The following is a 19473-nucleotide window of genomic DNA, read 5'->3' as shown; positions in this document are numbered from 1 at the left end:
ATATTTTAACATTGTTTTCAAATGAGTAGAAAAAAAATAAATAAAAAAAAAAATCAGGTTTCATTTGCATTTTTCTGTTATTTGTAACTTTTATTAATTCATTTTACATTCCACATGTTTAGCGCTTATGATGAATACATATATACAATGTAATTTATATGGCGTAAACTGCACTAAAATATAGGAGCAGCAAAATTGCCCATACTATATACGAAAAACACTGCTTTATTTTCTATGCGTTCATTAATTTCTTTCACGCGTTTTAAATTTCCAAGCTTTGAAGTTAGATGTTCGAAACTATCAATGCCTTCTTAACACAGGAGTTGGCGGGTTATTTTCACTGAATGGCTGATATTTTTAATTCTTATTTCAGATAAGCCATATAGCAGAAACAACTGCAATACAAGCAAATGACTTTGCAACTTGGTGGAATGACATCGAGCAGGTAAATAATGTGGCAGTTTTTAAGAAAAGAAACAAACTAAATTGACCAGTTATAGCGAATGTTGACTCTAAAACATTGTTTGTGAACTCTTTTATGCAAATTAGTAATTTTCAGTACGAATTTCTTAGAAACCAAGCAAATTTGGCAATTAAAGTTTTTAATCCAACTATGAGCATATTTCTAGGGTTGTAGGTCCTTAAACATGCATGCCTCCAGATGAGTCCGATCGACTTTGAGACAATTGAACTTAGATTAAAAAAAAGTAAAAATATTCTCAATTCAAGAAATAATTTACATGTGATATGAAATTATTGGCTGATTTAACATTATTATTATTTTATTATAATCATTTTTCTGCTGCGTGACTTACGCAATAAGGAATTGTTTTGCATACTCTAAGTTTGGTGAGTTTCGTCTCTGATTTTTTAAACGTCTTATTAAGGCATTTCATAATGGCTTTGAAATAGTTATATTATTTATAGATGTTAGTTAATGAATGTAACCTCATTCGGAAGTCATGGAGTTTTATAAATACTTTAAGTTTTGCTTCTCTCGGGTAGTGACATTTACTTAACATACAACTAAATGTTAAGCTTTTTTCATTTCTTTCATCTGGTATACATGTATTTCATACATTAGAAACATATTAATAATTAACTTTCGTTACTTGTTCGTTAATATGATGCGCCTGTATATAACTGTCTGCATTTAAAATCAGCTAGATAGTATACATTGACAATGTGTTTATTTATTATTTTTTATCATTTATTTTCTGATTCATTTTATGATTTAATGCAAGCAATGATCAAATCAACAAATTCATCGAATTTTATCATGCATACATAAACAAAATTCAAGTTGATATTTCCGGTTAAATTTCCTTTTCAGATACTTGTTCGACTTAGTTCTCCAACTTTGCATATTCAGCAAACAATTGCCGGTTTCAAAGTTTGCCCTCTAGATCCAGAGGAAGAGAAAAGGGTTCACGAAGAAATGGGAAAATGGAATGACCCAGAGGCCGATGTTGATCGATTGGAAAATGCAATGACAAAAGTAAACAAAAGGGTTTCTGACGTTGAGAAAGACGTGGAGGACATCAAAAGACGACGACAAGATGAAGGTCTGTTTTTTTTCTTCTTATTTTTTTTTTGCTCATATATTATAGTAAAAATAATCCAACATCATTTAAATGTCTAAAGTTAATCCTCAGCAGAACAATGACTATGCCATCGTATGAAAAAATATCATACCTTTCTAATTAGAGCGATATCTTTGTTGAAAAATTAAAATGAGGAAAAAAAAAAGGATAAATAAAATAATGTAAAACAACTTGATTATTTTCGATATACCCTTTTTAAAATGTAAAAAATACTTTTTTAAAAAGCTATGTTACTAATATTTTAATTTAAACCCTACTTAAAAATGTTTGTAATGATTTTATGGATAAAGAGAAAAAATTTTTTTCTCTTTAATAGTAAAAATAATAAAGCAAGTTTTTTGCCCAAAACTTGTACAAAAAATTGCTTAAAAATGCTAGAGATTAAGACATCATATTTCTTCCATCATATTTTAAATCTGCTTTCATTAATAATCATAAATAGCTTTCAATATCTTGAATGATGTTTATTAAAGTTTTGTTAACATGTTTATTTTATTAGTTCTATACGAATAGAAAATAGTAATGTTATAAACAGTTATCAGGACATACACTGATTACATGTATATCTGTTTGATAACGCAGGTGTCTCTTCCATGCAGACAGAGGAGGAAAAATATCAAAAACGCAAGAAGGGTATGTACATATAGCTGCACTTCTATATCAAACAATAAGTGTAAGTAAATATTAATGCATTTATAAATCATCCAAAAAGTGTGAGTTAGAATTTCTATATCAAGCAAAAACGGTAAGTTAATATCGCTGCAGTTCTATATTAAGCGAGAAGTGTAAGGAAATATTGATGCCCTCCAATATCAATCAAGAAGGGTAAACAAATGTAGATGTTATTCTATATCAACCAAGAAGTTTAATAAATATTCTTATATATCAAGCAAGAAGGGTAAATAATATAGATGTCCTTCTTTATCAAGCAAGAAGGGTAAATAAATATAAATGTCTTCCTATATAAAGCAAGAAAGTTAGTAGATGTTTATGTTCTTCTATATCAAGCAAGAAGTGTAAAAATATAGATGTTCCTCTATATCAAGCAAGAAGGGTAAAAAATATAAATGTCCTTTTATGTAAAGCAAGAAGGTTAGTACATGTCTATGTTCTTCTATATCAAGCAAACAAGGTAAAGTAAATTTTAATGTACTTCTATATCATTAAAAAGTTTTGTAAATATTTTTTAAAATCACACAACAAGAAACAGTAGCTATTGAGTCTTCCATTTCAAACAAGAAGGTAAATCAATATTGGGTTTTTTTTTTTTAAAAAAAAGGGGAAGTAAAAAAATTTTTTAATTTATAACAACAAGGGGGCGAGTAAATATTGATGTTTTTTCTATAAATAGCAATGAGAGTAAGAAACTATTTATATGGATTTTTATATCAAGCAAAAGGGGTACGTAAAACACGCTTTGGATGTTTCAATACGAAGAATACTTTCCAAAACAAAGAATATCCTAAACACATAACATTTAAAAAAAGAACGACGAAGTGTAGGATAACGGAAATTAGACGGTAATTAGTCAACCAAGTTTCCAAGTTTATTTGATTATCTCAGTATGCATACAAATACATAAACACGAGAAAACATCGCTAGTTAATGGACGGATATTAATTATGATAGTAAACTGTCACCGGACACGCGAGTAAGATATGCCTAATTTAGTTAATTGATGATCATGTCATCACATAAGAAGGGATTGTACGGATTGGCGAGTAAACATAATTGTTAGCTGTCCGGAAACGCATATTTGCAGTTATGAATTATGGGTTAATAAAGATTAAGGCGTAAGTGGGTTCACTATATAAAGTAAGCCGAATATTACATTTTTAGTGTGGTTTTTGAATTGAGATACACACACTCACTCAGGTTAAATTATGCTAAATACGCAGTTGACATTAATTCTTATTGCTTTACGTATTTGTTTAAGAATTGTGAAATTATTAAAGACATTGATTAAACAATTGTTTTATAGAATCTAATATCTGTACTAAATAAAAAAACATATCTATGACGTTTAAACTTGATATTGTGTTGACTTATTCATATTGAGTTATTCCGATCTGGGCGTTACACTACAAAAGTTAAGGGATATAGAGGATATTTGTTTAGTTCAGTGTAAGATCGAAATATATTTCACCGAGTGAGCACCAAAATGTATATTTCACGAATGGCGCAGCCACGAGTGAAATATGAACTTTTGGTGTTCACAAGGTGAGATATAGTTCGATCTTACACTAAACTTAACAAATTTTCTTTTTATTATATGCAAAGAAACGTTTTAAAAAGACATTAAACCTAATACTAAATGAAAAGCGCGCCAAATAATAATACAACGTGACGTCATTTACGACGTCACGTCATTAAATTGGTACCCAGTACTGTGCACGCTGGTATTTCACTGAAACAACGTAAGGGGCTTAAATTCAAAACAGTGAAATTACCAGTTTTAAATCACTGATATATTTCTATAAACCACCGAAAAGCATGTAATAAAAGGGTATTATCAACCTTTTCATCCGCCCTTCTGTCCAGAGATGATCATTACTTCTGCATTATAATCAACAAAAACAACAAGAAACATTGTTAAAACCTGAGAAAATAATCATTCTTATAGTAGATATATCTGTATATTTGGCTTAATTTTAATCACAATAACATCCGAAATAAATATTTCTTTGAAATTCAATGCCCTTTGGTGTGGTTTAAAAACTTGTAAGTGTAACTGGTTTTATCTTTTTTAAACAATACATGCCCGATAGCACTCGCAACATATGTAATGTGTCAATTCTTGTCCATCTTTATTAATTATTGAGTTGTGAAATATTATGAGGCTATTATACATTGTTGAGTACAATACTGAATTCTATTAGACGAGTACACAGCTTTCAAAACTATATTAAACAAGGGCTTGCCGAGTCTGATATAGGTGTTGCAGCTGTCGAACTTCTATCTAGGCCCGATAACTTAACGTTGTGCAAAAAACGAAATCATATAGAAAATTATATAATTATTAATTGTATTAGACGTCGCGCGCGCAGGTTTTGCTATGTCCCTAAGTGCCACGGCACTTCTGACCAGGTTTATTTAGCATATGGCACATGATAATCACTTCTGATTCATACGAAGTAGTCTGAAGTTATTTGCGGAGAACAGGTCGAGAATCATTTTCTACCGCTATAAAAACTTTTACAGGTAGTGTTAAAGTAAAAATCAAATAATATATCCAGACAAAACAGTGATTTTATTAAAGATACTCCACTGTGCTTTTTACATAACTGTTAGAAATAAATGTTCCATTTGATGTAATTCTTGACTTCAGAACATTCGTCACTGCGTTTTTTTTCAAGACTGAAATCTAAAAATTACACAAAATTGAACAATGTTTTTCTCGCTAATCAGGCTGAGAAAAGCCCTTAAGTACGATTTTAAATTTATTTTTTAGTAAAGTTCTTAATTTCCCACATTGATCTTTGTAAAAGCTTAAATTTCTATATACTTAGACAATTGAACCTCAGTAGTCTTAATGATAAAATCACTGCTGGGGTCAGTCATTAACAAATAATTGCTGGCGATATCTGATATAACGCTAAATTTTGACTGCTTTGCTTTTTATTTCACCTCAGTTCCATAGATGTTCGGCGCGTTGATTGGTCACTACCCCGGGCCCCCTCACCCATTCTACAACCTTCCTACCTCTCAAAACCATGTAAACTACTACAGTTTGTTTTCATTTGAAGCATGTTTTAATATTTGATATATGTTTCAATTCGATTTCCTTCATTTTCCACAAAAAAGTAATAATAAAAATAATACATATATATTTAATAAAGGTCGCCGCTCATTTTTCACTCCATCACTCTAATATTTTTTCACCAATTTTCAAAATCTTGGTACCAAGTTGTGAGGAGTTGATTACTCTTAAAAGAAATAAAGCTGTCATTACAATAATTTCAAGTTATTAGAAGACATGTTATCTCGAAGTCACCGCAAGTGTAAGCCAACAGAGACCTGACAGAGTATTTTGTCAAAATTACATGACTAAACGGCAGTTATTTTCGAGTATTTTGTCAAAATTACATGACTAAACGGCAGTTATTTTCGAAATGAATGAATATTTTTTTGTATTGCGCATATATAGATATGCTAAAATTATATTATTATTTGTAATAATGTTCAATCAAAACATCATATGAAAGTATATCAAGTATTGTTATTTCCGAGATGACATAACTGTTGTATGTAACTAAGCATATTGTTGGGTTATCTCCCCTTTACCAGCATGCAAAAGTTAATTGAATGAAAGACATAAAATCACTTTAATTTAAGACGGATGATCCGATCCAAACAGTTTACATTTATCATGCTTCTTTAAATATAGCTGGTTAAATACTTGAAATAAGTTAATCGCATGCGTATTTCTAGGGAAAAAGCCAAACGTCGCAAATGCATAAAAAACAATAAATGTTGAGCAAGAGGCTTTTTAGTCCATTTTTAAAGAAATATACGCTTAAATATTTAAAGTTTTAGTTGTGTTTACTTTCAAATACCATGTTTGACAGAACGTATCTGAATCATTTACCATTGACTGTAAAGCCAAATAAAGCAGTCTTGCAAAAGATAGCATAAATAATAAACAACCCATTTTTCAATTTCTTTAAAATATCAGTTCTTTCTTTTTAGATTATACGTGAACCAAAAAATAATGATATCGGCATGTCATTATTTAAATGTCATACTTATAATAAGTGTTTAGATATGTAACATATAATAGTAAAAATAATGATAATAATAATAATGATAAAATGATATAACATAATAATAATAATAATAATAATAATAATAATAATAATAATAATAATAATAGAAATAATGTTACATTATTAATATTATTATGTAAAGTCGTACTGAGTGATTCGCATGCACAATCGCATAATTGCTAAGTTGCGTAAATTTTTATAAAAACAAATAGTTAATCTAAAAGTGTTAACTTATTTATTGTTTGGCAATATTGAACTTACTGTGAAACACTTGTCTTACTAGCATCGGTACCAAAATGAAGATTGAAAGTTCGAATCAAGATGAACATTTGTTTTTTACATTTTCTTTTTATATAGAAAAACAAAATGGAATATTGCTGCGGAAGTTAAATATTAAAAAGATAAAAATTATCTTACAATCCTGCCGTTTTAAATACGAGTATTTTTACACATTAGAGCTTTAAAGTTCTCCGCTTTGTTTTTTTTTTCCAAAGATTAACTTGTTTGACAGATTTAAAGTGAAAGTAAAATGCACTATATATCAGTTTGTCATTTCGCAGTTAATCGCATGCGTATTTCTAGGGAAAAAGCCAAACGTTGCAAATGCAAAAAAAGTTCAAAAAATGAAACACACACACACACAAAAATATAGCGTATTGTCAGCTCATTCAACAGTTATTTCCAAAATTAGTCCCAATCTTTGAGGAAGTGCTGGCGAAAAATGAGAGATTCCTACTGCCAGTTTTTACACGCGTTAATGCGATTGTCTTAAAGCTTTTTGTCTCGCCATTTAATGGTTTTTCGCGCCATATGAGTTAAAATCTTTAAATAGAACTAATGACAGTTGTCGTCTCTCCATATGAAATAGCTATTAAATTGTGTTGGTTGCAGTACACATAGTACAAAGGCGAAACTCTAGACGAAAGCTGTAAATCAGGAATTTGACGCTTCTTTCATTGTTTTTTTTAATTTGGTAAGAATTTGTAGGTTTTCATGTCTTAATTATTTATAACTTAACTATTGGATGAATTTATATATTTCTATTAATTCACAAAAAGTAAACGCATTTGTTATTTATAATAGGTGGACAAATGTTGTGGGCGCAAGAATCAGTAAATTGTAAGTCGGGTCTTAGTTATTGGGGGAAAGGAATATTCTTTACTTTTATATTTTCTTTTTTGCCGGGTACTGAGAATTGTTTAACACTACAGTATTAGTTCGGGCGAAAATATGGTTTTCAGGAATAGCGACAAAATGTATTCTCTTTTTAAAATTGAATGGGGTCTTATTTCAAACCCAAGTTGTCCCTTAAAAGCACGGCTCTTGTACAGCGTGACATTGACTTTTGGTATAATAATACACATACAATCTTGGGACCGTAACCCCTACGATCTTGGTCTCCTATACCAAATGTCATATACTGAAAACATTGTCAGCATTTTTTTTATATCCGCTTAATGACCGTTCACTGATGTATACATGAATCAGTGACATGAAGACATGAAAATTAAGGGAGTTATTTCTTTATCTTATTTGACAAACATATATATGAAAGTGCCTAAACATATGATTACTAATGTACAAGTGTTAACATATTATGCCCCTATGGTAAATACTGGATCAATCCGAAGGATCAGTTGTTATGCATGTAGGAATTTTTATATATTCTTTTAAGTTAATTAGTACTGCTGCATGACCTAAGATTTTCATTTTTGGCCTTAATGTCAGTAACACACGCCGTAATTGTGTTCAAATGTAATCTACTACATACAGTTAACAAACCAGTCAATTTCGGAAATCGTATAACAATGGTCTTAGAATTTCGTGGAGATGTTAATATCCTGTCATATTCAACATAACATCATCAAAAATTGATGTATTAAGCCTACTCCGTAGTGGAAATTGTCGAAAGGAAATGTAGACATCATTGTGTTGACACCACGAGCATGATTTAATGGTTATGCTATAAGAAGACTATTGTCCAATTCCCTTAAATGATTTAATAGAAAGAAATCTTCGAGGTATGATTCCTTTTATATGAACAGCAATTTCTTGGTTCTAGGTGAATACTGGTTAATTTTACCCAGGAATATTACAAAGGTAAAAAGCATACCATACTTTGGTATTATGAAAATTGAAATAACTGGATGAAGTATTCAAAAAATAACAAAACCAGTCTACAGTAAACATGTGTTTACATTAATGATTTCTGTCTTCATTTTTGTGTTTTTCATAAAATGAAAGATGTTTTGACATTTTTCTATTTAAATACATTTATATATGAAAAATATAAAGTTCGTTATTACTGATAGACACAAATGTTTAAATCTTTATACTCATTGATGATTTGTAAGAAATATTTATACAGTTCTCAGTTATCATCTTTTCTTATAATGAATTTCAAATTTTTGAGAAACAACATGTTTTATTATATATTTCAGAGCTAAAAGATGGTATGTTTGAATTCTACAAAGCAAGACACAGTAAAGTTTTCCTGTCGCCTCTTTTTGAAGAGAAAGACACTCCGTTTGCTTCTTTCTATATCAGACCAGAATTGAGCTCAATAGTCTCAACACCGACGAGAAATGATGCAAAATTACCAGTTAAATCATTATCGGAGATGTTTAATACTGATAATAAGCAAAATAGAGAAATTTATGTGCTCGCTGATGCTGGAATCGGAAAAACTGCATTTTCAAAGTATTTGGCTATCTTGTGGTGTCAAGCTCATTGCCCAGACGAAGATATGTATAAATTATTTTTAAAAGATGATATAGACTGTATGCATGAATTTGACTTTTTATTCCTGGTCTTATTGCGAGATTCGGACGATTTATGCTCTATAGATGATCTCATATTTGAAAAGATTGTTTCAAATTTGGGTCTAGAAGAAAAATTTCCGGAAAACGTTCTGCTTAAAATTTTGAAAAATGAGAAATGCCTAGTTATACTTGATGGACTAGATGAATGGACTCACCCCGACAAGAAATGTTACAGATCGCCACGATCGATCCCTCACAGGAATGACCGAGAAAAGTGTACAGTCCTGACTACCACGCGACCATGGAAATTAGGTGTTTTGCATCTTAATTCGTATCAATTAGGTAAAAAGGTAGAACTTACAAAACTGTGTTATATCTCGGCAGTTACACTTGCAGAAAGAATTTTACAAAGATGGAAGTCTTACCCGAATAAGGATATATCAAAACTCGAAGTCAACCAGTTCTTACAAACAACCAGTAAGAGACAAATCGACGAGCTTGTTTGTGTACCCCTACTTTTAATATATAGAACTTGTTTATGGTGTGATGGTGTTCAAATAGGAGATTCAAAATGTGATCTCTATATAAATATAGTCGAGCTTCTTTTATCGAGAACGATTAAGATCCATGGGGAGCTTCAACAATCCCATGAACTTTCTTCCAGTGACATCCCAGAATGCTTTGCTGAATATGATAACTGTACGAAATACTATCCACTTCTGATGCATTTAGGGAAATTAGCTTATTATACGTTATTTAGTGAAACAAGAGAAAACACTCTAGTATTTGATGGATCAGTTGCTAGAAAACACCTGACACTAGACGAGACGAAATTTACCTTTCACTCAGGAATGTTGTCAGAAAGTACATCTTACACAACAAGAAAAAAGTTTAGTAAAGTATCGTTTTCCCATAAAACAGTTCAGGAATTCTTTGCTGCCATATTTATAAGTTCTAACAGTGATGCACAGAAAATTGTTCTAGAAAAATGTAGAAATATTCAAGACATTCTGGGCATGTCAATGATTTATGAATTTATAAGTAAAATGAATTCTTACCGGATGTGTGAAATATCAAATGATTTGATGTCTGTGATAAATAAAGACGAGGAAACACGCGACTATAGAACTAGGACAGGTGACGAGGACACGGACAATAATTCATTGTATAACATACAGAAGTTGTTCATGTGTTTCCAAGAAATACCTGCAAGTGAAAATATTCAATTATGTTTACAAGATTTGTTCATTGACGAGTACACCGTGCACAGTAAGCAGTTACAACGTTTTTTAAAGCAAAATAATACCAACATGAAATCACTTTATATAAACACCAGACGTACTTCGAGCAGTTCACATGGAATTATAGACCTATTATCTATCAAAGATCAGAGTCATATACAGAAATTTTACTTTGATGGCGACAGGCAGAAGGAGGCTGAGATAAATCTCCTACTATTTAGTGTAAATTTAAAGTCATTACAATATCTGAATATAAGTAACTTCACGCTATCTCACAAAATACTAGAAATATTTTTAAATTTTGTCTGCGGCCAAAAATCAATGAAAGAGTTAACATTGAGGGTGTTATACTGTATAGAACATGGCCGCCATGATTGTAACAGATTGAACTTGGACTTGTCTAAACATTCAACTCTATCAAAGTTAGACTTGGATGGGTTACCTGGGAATCTATTAAATATATCAACACCATCATTAGTTAATGTTACGTTGGGGAGCATCAATCTCGATGAAAGTTCATTGTTACTGTCACGTAACATGTTGAGTATTGAACGTGTGGTGTTGGACAATATAGAAATGTCTGCAGGAAGTTTACAGAACTTTATTAACGTGCTAGAAAATCTGCCACAGTCAGTTACAGTAGGGATGTACGCCATTAAGCCGGAAACAGAATATGACCGAGTTAGAGAAAATATTCGGAGTTCACAAGCTTTTCATGTGATACGAGACGACTTCTACCTTGAGTTCAAAACAAGGAAACCAAATAAAGAATAAACAAAGGAAAAACATTGTAAATACAGTGAAGAAATTACTTTTATTTAATGAAATGTCTTCATACTTGGACATTACAACCCTTCGGAGTGCCACTTGTTTATTTGTGTTAGTGATGTTTCGGTCTCAATTTTATTTTTCATTATTTCATATTTGTCCGCCTCATATTAATAAGAAAGGCATTTTGATACCTATTTACAAAAAAACGTAAAACATTTATTCAAGTTGGCAAGAAATTTTTAAAATCATGACGTCACAATCATACACGTCAGTATTCTGTCGCCTATTATAACTTACGATTCATGGAAATCAGTTTACGACGGATATACCTGTATGTTAAATGTTGAACTAGATACGAATTGTACAATTTCGTCAAAAAATTACAATTTATACAATACAGTATGTGTTATTTCTTGTTTCAGTGGCCTTGGATCAAAATTTCTGATTCTTTGTTGTGCAGAATATCCCCTGACACTTTACATGGAGCATTATGTGAGGATAGATAAATTTGTAGAAATGCATTTGAAAAGTTTCCTCTTGTCTTGCTAAGACTTTTTAAATATCTTTATGATGGACAGCCTAATAAACTGTATATAAATTAACATAGTTATCCCCCTTAGAAGAAGTGGGAGTATATTGCTCTAAGTCAATTATTGCATCACACTTGCCGGTCAGTTGGTTCTTCTTTCCGTCGGTCTGAAGACAAAACCGATTCTAGTCAATAACTTAAGACTTCAAACCACTTGCCCCTCACCGCTGTGGGTTCGAATCCCGACAGGGACTTTGGATTCTTTCATGTGAAGAAGCTATCCAGCTAGCTTACGGAACGTCGTTGGCTCTACTCAGGTGCCCGTTTGTCCCTGAAATAATGCACAGAAGGGCACCTGATGTCTTCCTTCACCAGTAAAGCTGGAACGTCGCCAAATGACCTTTACTGTGTCGGTGTGATGTAAAACCCAATTAAACAAACAAACAAATTTATTTCAAGAGTAAAAGAGTAATTTCTTCTTTGAACTTATAGATTTACTTTAAAAATTACTTGCTCTTATCATTTTTGTTACTTAAGGGATAATAACTCAGTAGTCGGATTGTTGCCTTTTAATCCGTTAGAGCATAGAAATGTATGTTTAACTTTAATTGACATGGTATCATGCAAATTATGTGGTGCAAATATATTGAACATATGAGTGCTTTCTTGATAATTTGATAAGTAATGCAATTGTATCATCTATGTCAATCTAGTTAGTCGAGCATGCTGTCTCCTCTATATCAGCTCTTGTTATTATCACTGAGCAATGGAATAAATAAATTAACAAAATAAATAAATTCAAATAACGACAGTTACGGTCGGTTTAGTTTTACACGTGCCAGTTTTGACGTTTAGTTTTAGGCTTATTGTGCTAAGTATTTCTAGACCTTTCACTGATTATTGATTAGGCCAAAGTATTGATTTTTTCTATTCTGTATCGCTTATTGATTGACAGAAAAATATAAATGATAAATTAATATCTTTTTATTGGTAATGATGTAATGTACAGGCATGACCATACATTATTCGGAAGTCAATTATGCATTGACGCCAATTCATTTTATGTCGAATAATACAATAAGTTGCAAATCACAAAAATAAATCGAATGTGTTTGCAGTTCTAACTTAAATTGCAACAGTTTTTTGTCATTTGCAATACCAGAGGTCAGTGAATCGACTTGAATTTTGGCTGGTTCGTTAACTTTAAGTCTGTTGGCGTCAACATATTCTATCCATGCGTACATTATGCAGACCAAGATCAGCCGGCATATATATAAGTATTTTCAAAGTTATCCCTATGGTAAATTGTTCTGTCCAGATTGAATGATTGACAAGTCTATTAAAGTAATTTGGATTGGTTATCTTGAAAATTGACAAAAAACAGTAAACAGTTTTAACAGTGTTAGAATAGGAAATTCCTGCTACATAATGTTATAATTATGACTTATTGCTTTCCTTTTTTTCTGAATATCAGCTATAATAAATCTACAAAGACAATGAGGACAGTCACAACTGTTCGGCTTTTTATCCGCCAATCTCCGGATGATTATATCAGCGAGATGTTCTGAATGACAAAGATGTTAAAGTTTTTAATTAATAAATACTTCATTATTATGACTTCACACATCGAATAAATTTGTGATTAACAGCAGCAGAAAAATACCCCCAAAACATCGTTAATTGACAATACATTGGATAGCATTCTGGTTCCTGGCTTAATGGAGACATAATAGAAAACCTTTGCGTTACACAGTTATCTCGTATCCGTTTCGTACAAGTAGAATTTGAATCTTAAAGACTATTACACCAAGACCGTCAAATATTTCAGTATTCCTTCAAAAAATTTATGTTAAAATAATTTAATTTAATTACATATAAACCTGTTTCTACAAATTAAGAATGACATTATACCGGTATAACAAGAATTCTTAAAATATTTATCATTAAAGGCACATTATGCTTCAGAAATGTTATCATTTTTTTTCTCCAAAACTTTTTTATTTTAGTTATCTTTTTACAGTTTCCCAAAATTACTTGTTTGCCATATACATAAGCTATCTTTTTCTGATTTTGTTATGTTGGCAGTTGGTATAATTATAGTGAATTAATGTTTCGTATGGAAGTCAAAATACTACTTTGTTTACAATTTGCTACCTCTTTACAACCCATTACTGCATGTTCAGTGCTATCTATTCACTTGTTTAACATCTAACATGCTCTTAAACCATAATCAAATCTTTATTAAACAAGTCCATGTGATGGTTATATAGCAAACAAATTTTTATGTACGACCATATAACATTTCAGAAGTCATTATAACCAAATTAGGATATTTCTCACCTGTCTCCTTTATTTTGAAACAAATCAATTTGCACTTGCTACAATCATGTTTATTCTTAGTTATAAAGATTCTGAATTTGTTACGGCTGTTTGCATATATAGCCCGAGCTGCTAGGTGAGGATGATATTGCTTAAAACAGTTTATATACGTTTATATAGAATCTAATAATGAATTTGTAATACAGATAAAATTTCTTCATTACAGAAAAATATATATTTCATATATTGACAGAGCGGTGTATATATTAGTATATATAAATGAAAAGTGATATTTCAAGTATGCAGTATTATAAAAAGTAGATATATATTGTATATTTGAGTTACCATTGATTTATTTTTAGCTAGTTTATGTTTTATCTTTTTGTAAATAATCTTTGTTCGGAGTGATGTCACTTTAAAGATGTAGAATATTGTACAATTTGAAGATAAATTGATAACAATATTAGCAGACTTGAGTATTTTAATGACAATACATAGTTCACTTCTGAACAATAGCATTCGCAACATGAAATTGCACATTTATCCTAAACTGTACGTAATATTTATAATGGATAAATATGATACGAATAGGATGCTTTTCAAGCAGCATGTCTTCCTTATTCATGCTAATTTTCATGAAAATTTTGAAAATATATTTAAATATATTTGGAGGATAACACTTGAAAACACTAAATGTTTTTGAAATACACTGTATTAAATATTTTTTGAAACCTCATTGCTTAATATAATTCATTAAGAAAGAGAGCAGAACACATTAATGGTAATTCTACCTATCATAATTTTTATGCTCCCAGAAGGGTCAGCATATAGTCACAACTTTGTCCGTCTGTTCGCTTTTCTCGTCCGGGACATAACTCTGAAACAACAAGAGGTATCAACATAGATCTTTGTAGGTAGATATATCTCATTTGGTACATGTAGATGTACAGTGCACAAGAATCATAACTCTGCCTTTCCTAATTTTGAAGTAATTGCCCTTTGTTCATTTTTACACTTTGAACAATGTCCAGGACATAGCCCTGAAAGTATAATAGATATGAACAATACATTTTGCACTTTGATAGATCTCATTGGGTAGATGTGCAGTGCAAAAGAACCATAACTCTGCCTTGCCTAATTTTGGAGTAATTGCCCTTTGTTTATTTTTACACTTTGAACATTGTCAATGACATAGATCTGAAAGTGTAATAGACATAAAGAAGAAACGTTGCAGGTAGATAAGTGCCATTTGGTAGATGATCAATGAAAAAGAACCGTGACTTTGCCTTGCCTTATTTTGAGTTATTGCCCTTTGTTACTTGTTTCACCTTGAACTTTGTTCGGGACATTACTTTGAAATTTCAAGAGGTATCAACAAGAAACTAAGTCGGTAGATAGATCTTATTATGTAATAGTGCTGTGCAAAGGTGACGGAAACGTACTTTAGAGTTAATTTGATTGCCTTCCCTTTCTAAGTTCGCCATTTGTATTAGAAAAAATATAATAATCCATTAAAAACATTTGACATGATATTTTAGGTATTTTTTACAATCAAATCCATTTTAGGGTATCTATCTAAGTGTTTATATTTGAAATTGTTTATCTATTACTCACAATAGTTTGTAAGAGAAGTCACTTCTATTAACAGATGTTCATATGGTTGAGTTAAAATCAGTTTCAAGAAACGTTTTATTATTTTAGCCAATAAAAACCATTGTTTTTATTCACTGCGGGGATGAGTCTTCACCAGGATATATTAAATAGAGCGTTAACAGCGTATCCCAAGAAAAATTATTTATTTATATTTAAGAATATTAAGATTTTATTTTGTAGCACTTGAATAATAATTAACCGCTAGGTACACGCTACACAAAGAACAGTAACTCTGTCTTGCCTTAAGTTGAAATAATTGCACTTAAATAGTAATGAATTCGAAATTTCATTCAAGAAAATATCTCTAACAATTATGTCTACTCTCCAGTTTATAATATGAATACTTCATTTTATTGTTCACACAACAACTCAAAACGTTAGGGTTATATCAGGTAGAATATTTTTCAAAGATTAGAGAAAAACGATATCCTTAAAGAACGCCCAAACAGACAAAATTGAAAAAAACGACATATGTTGCAGGCTCGGAGCTTTTAAGGTTATTGCATTTCATGTGTGTTTGTTATTATACAGTAACCAAGGGAGATAACTATATTGTGTTATTGTTGTTCATAAACAATTATTGTTAAACATAATTACAACAAGGGTGGTAACTATATCATGTCACTATTTTGTTTTAATGTTTGAACTGTTAGCAGTGAACTAAGCAATAAGGATATTTCAACATTATATTTCATTGTTTAATGATTAATGTACAATGCTTATAAAATATTGTTTTCTATGTATTTTATGATTATCATAATAAAATTGTGTAAGAAGAGTCGACTTATTCTTATCATTAACGCATGCACCTACTATGGTGGCCTTGATGTTCAAAAGCCTGCAGTGTACCAAGTTATTCTGAGTTTGAGCTTTACTGGAAGAAATTAATATTTTATGACACCAGTACTGGATAGTCCAGGAAATTTAGTCAAGAATTTAATATATTTAAAACTTTCTTAGCAACTGAACTAAAATAATATACTTGCCAGTACTTCATTAGTTCAAGACAATAGCGATCAGTGATCACATGTGTCGCCTCATGATAGCCATAACTCGGCAAAAAATTATTCAACTTAAAAACATGATAGGATAAGCAAGAAGAAAATTACACGTCAACACCAGGGATGTTTACCTATCTTTTGCTATTGTCTTGAACTAATGAAATACTAGCAAGTATATTATTTTACCTCAGTTGCTAAGAAAGTTTTAAAATATATTAAATTCTTGACTCAATTTCCGGAACAAAATCATTCAAGTAGAGAACCGGTGTAATATGCGCAAGAACTTGAGCTACAGATTAATCCTTTAGTTTTATGGAAATTGCATAAGTGGTATAAGAAGAGTGGTCTGGACAAATGTTAGAAATTAAAATCATTAAAGGGCCATTTCTCTGACACAAATGAAACAAAAAAAAGAAAATGTGATGCACAAGTAGACCTGGTATTGATCATTCCTGTAAAGTTGTGATGAAATGGCACCAGTAGTTTCTGAGAAGTAGCCCACACAAGCTTCTGTGTAGCTGGCAACATAAAAATACCTTTTTTATTGAAGGACCATAACTCGGCCAAAATCATTCAAGCAACAAACTTGTTTATTATGCACAAGAACTTTACCTACCTATCAATCCTGTAAAGTTTAAATGAAATTGCATGTGCTAAAAGAGGAGTAGCCCGGACAAACTTTAAAAATGAAAATAGTTAAACGGCCATAACTCCGACAAAAAATATTAAACCACAAAAGCCGCTGACATGCACAACTAGGCTTAGTACTAATTATTATTGTAAAGTTTAAATGAAACTGCGCCAGTAGTTTGTGAGAAGTAGTGCTGACAGGCTTCTGTGTAGCTAGCAAAACACACAAAAACACATTTTTATAAAAGGGCCATCACTCGGCCAAAAATCATTCAACGTGAAAACTCGTGAAATGTGCGCAAGTATTTGAGCTACCAATTAATCCTGTAAAATTTCACTGAATTATCTTTCAATAGTAGTATAAGAGAAGTAGTCCCGACGATATGAACAACTAGACTTGGTACTGATCAATCCTGTAAAGCTTGGATGAAATTGCACCAGCTTTTAGGAGTAGTCAGGAGCAGTTACGTGATGGACGGACAGGCAGACAGACAGGCGACTGAGAAGTGATCCCTATATGTCGCCACTACTCTGTAGAAGCGACACACTCAATGTTATGGTAATGTAGATATAATAAGGGAGATATTACCTAAATACTTAAAGAAATTGTAGACAATGACAACAAACAATCCGTCACACAAAAGCTCACCTTTTTGCCCCCATATAAGTTTTATTTATGAAGCATTTAGTAATAATATAAGTTTCCCCTGCTGAGACAAGAGCGATTAGTGATCACATGGCATTGTGATAGCCAATTGCATGTTGCAGCTACTGTGTAGCAGGAGACACCAAAATCATTAATGGGCAAAACGCTTTTTTTCAAAGCCATAACTCAGCCAAAAATCTTAAGTTTGGATGAAATTGCACCAGTAATCTTGGAGAAGTAGTCCGGACAAAATTTTGCGACGGACCGACAGACAACGGAGAAGTGATCCCTATATGTCGCCATTACTCTGTAGAGGCGACATAAAATACTAAAATCAGAATCAATAATTTCATTTAATACAGATATATCTTAAAATTGATTCCTGTCATAAAATTACTTCGTGCACATGATTGTTTGGCTCAGTAGCTCAAAATATTATTTCAACTAATGTTTCCTTATAATAACGATACCAGTTTTGGTTAGTTCCAAGAAACAGACATTAAGAGAACGGTTCAAAACAGCTCAAATCATTCATAACAATAGAAAGCTTCAACTTGCAAGAGGACCATTGTAAAATATGTATCTTTATTTCATGTTTATTGATCCGCGCCCACAGGTGCGGAACTATTTGTGTTGCTGTTAAATATTATTATTGAAAACAAAATGGGAAATGTGGGAAAAAAATATCTATACAGTATGGTAAAAATAAAAAGTTATGAACGGAAGGGTACATACAACTAGATCTAGATTTTACAATTCCAACATGGCGTCAAAACCGAGATGGCCGACATATTAAAATTTTCAGATTATTTTAGTTTTTCAGCTGTAATCATTTTCAGATTAGTACAAAATAACACAAAATTGTATTACATGCTTGTTATACATATTAGAAATATCATGGCTGCGGAAGTTAAATATGGCCTCAAAGCCTTATATAATTTTGAAACTGTTATAAAAAATCCGTTTCATTTTTCATATTAAAACATGTATGGGTAAGAGTTTGTATTAAGACGGCCGTAGGGAGTCTTATCGAACTCTTACCCATATAACTGCAAATCGGCTCTTACAACTTGATATCAGATAAAAATATAGAAAGTGTCACCTCTTTTATTAAGCAAAATATTGTTTTTCCCAAGCAGTCACTTACAAACAAGGATGGGGTACAATTACTTAATCTGGCAAGTAAAACAATGAGTTTTCAACAATACCTAGGATTGTTAATGCAATACATTCCTGTCATATGAAACAAAATAATGTTTTGCTTACTTTTTCTAGAAAATATAAACAGCAATTAATAATTGACATTTTTTTAGAGTTAAAAGGATATCAAAAAGTTACTGTGTACTCATTTGTCTCTCCGAGATGAGCTCTGCGTGTATTATGTATGTAATAAATTGAATGTATCCTCACATTGCTACAGTGTTATCAGCCTTTTTTGAAACACCTGACCTTGGCTAATTAAAATATGCCAATCACAATTTTCACTATCAGCACTGGTTTCTTTGTGAAAAAAGCGGTTACACTAATTACTGCCGAGTAAGAGCCGATTTT

The 19473-nt window shown here is 31.4% G+C and overlaps 1 protein-coding gene across 2 annotated transcripts; it reads left to right on the top strand.

The window, feature by feature from the left end:
* Positions 1-320: 320 nt before the first annotated feature.
* LOC132740592 (uncharacterized) lies at positions 321-14018 on the top strand. 2 transcript variants are annotated; one of them, XM_060728521.1, is made up of 5 exons: positions 321-445; positions 1334-1565; positions 2187-2237; positions 8812-11163; positions 11567-14018. In XM_060728521.1, exons 2-4 carry the CDS (start codon positions 1439-1441, stop codon positions 11145-11147), a joined length of 2514 nt encoding a protein of 837 aa, XP_060584504.1. In that variant the 5' UTR covers positions 321-445; positions 1334-1438; the 3' UTR covers positions 11148-11163; positions 11567-14018. The 2 variants fall into 2 exon arrangements, with proteins under 2 accessions (XP_060584504.1, XP_060584503.1); XM_060728520.1 differs by having other exon boundaries at positions 8812-14018.
* Positions 14019-19473: the final 5455 nt, after the last annotated feature.

Source organism: Ruditapes philippinarum, unplaced genomic scaffold (assembly GCF_026571515.1).
Source record: "Ruditapes philippinarum isolate M1 unplaced genomic scaffold, ASM2657151v2 ctg9630_1_1_1_1, whole genome shotgun sequence".
NCBI classification, from domain to species: Eukaryota; Metazoa; Mollusca; class Bivalvia; order Venerida; family Veneridae; genus Ruditapes; species Ruditapes philippinarum.
The sequence above is the reverse complement of the archived record's forward strand: the minus strand, read 5'-3'. Positions and strand labels throughout refer to the sequence as shown.

Excerpts from the sequence above, each read along its gene's own strand:
- LOC132740592 (XM_060728521.1), top strand. The coding sequence starts at position 1,439 with ATGGGAAAATGGAATGACCCAGAGGCCGATGTTGATCGATTGGAAAAT. Across the intron at positions 1,566-2,186 it reads AAGACGACGACAAGATGAAG|GTGTCTCTTCCATGCAGACA; the intron begins GTCTGTTTTTTT and ends TTGATAACGCAG. Across the intron at positions 2,238-8,811 it reads ATATCAAAAACGCAAGAAGG|AGCTAAAAGATGGTATGTTT; the intron begins GTATGTACATAT and ends TATATATTTCAG.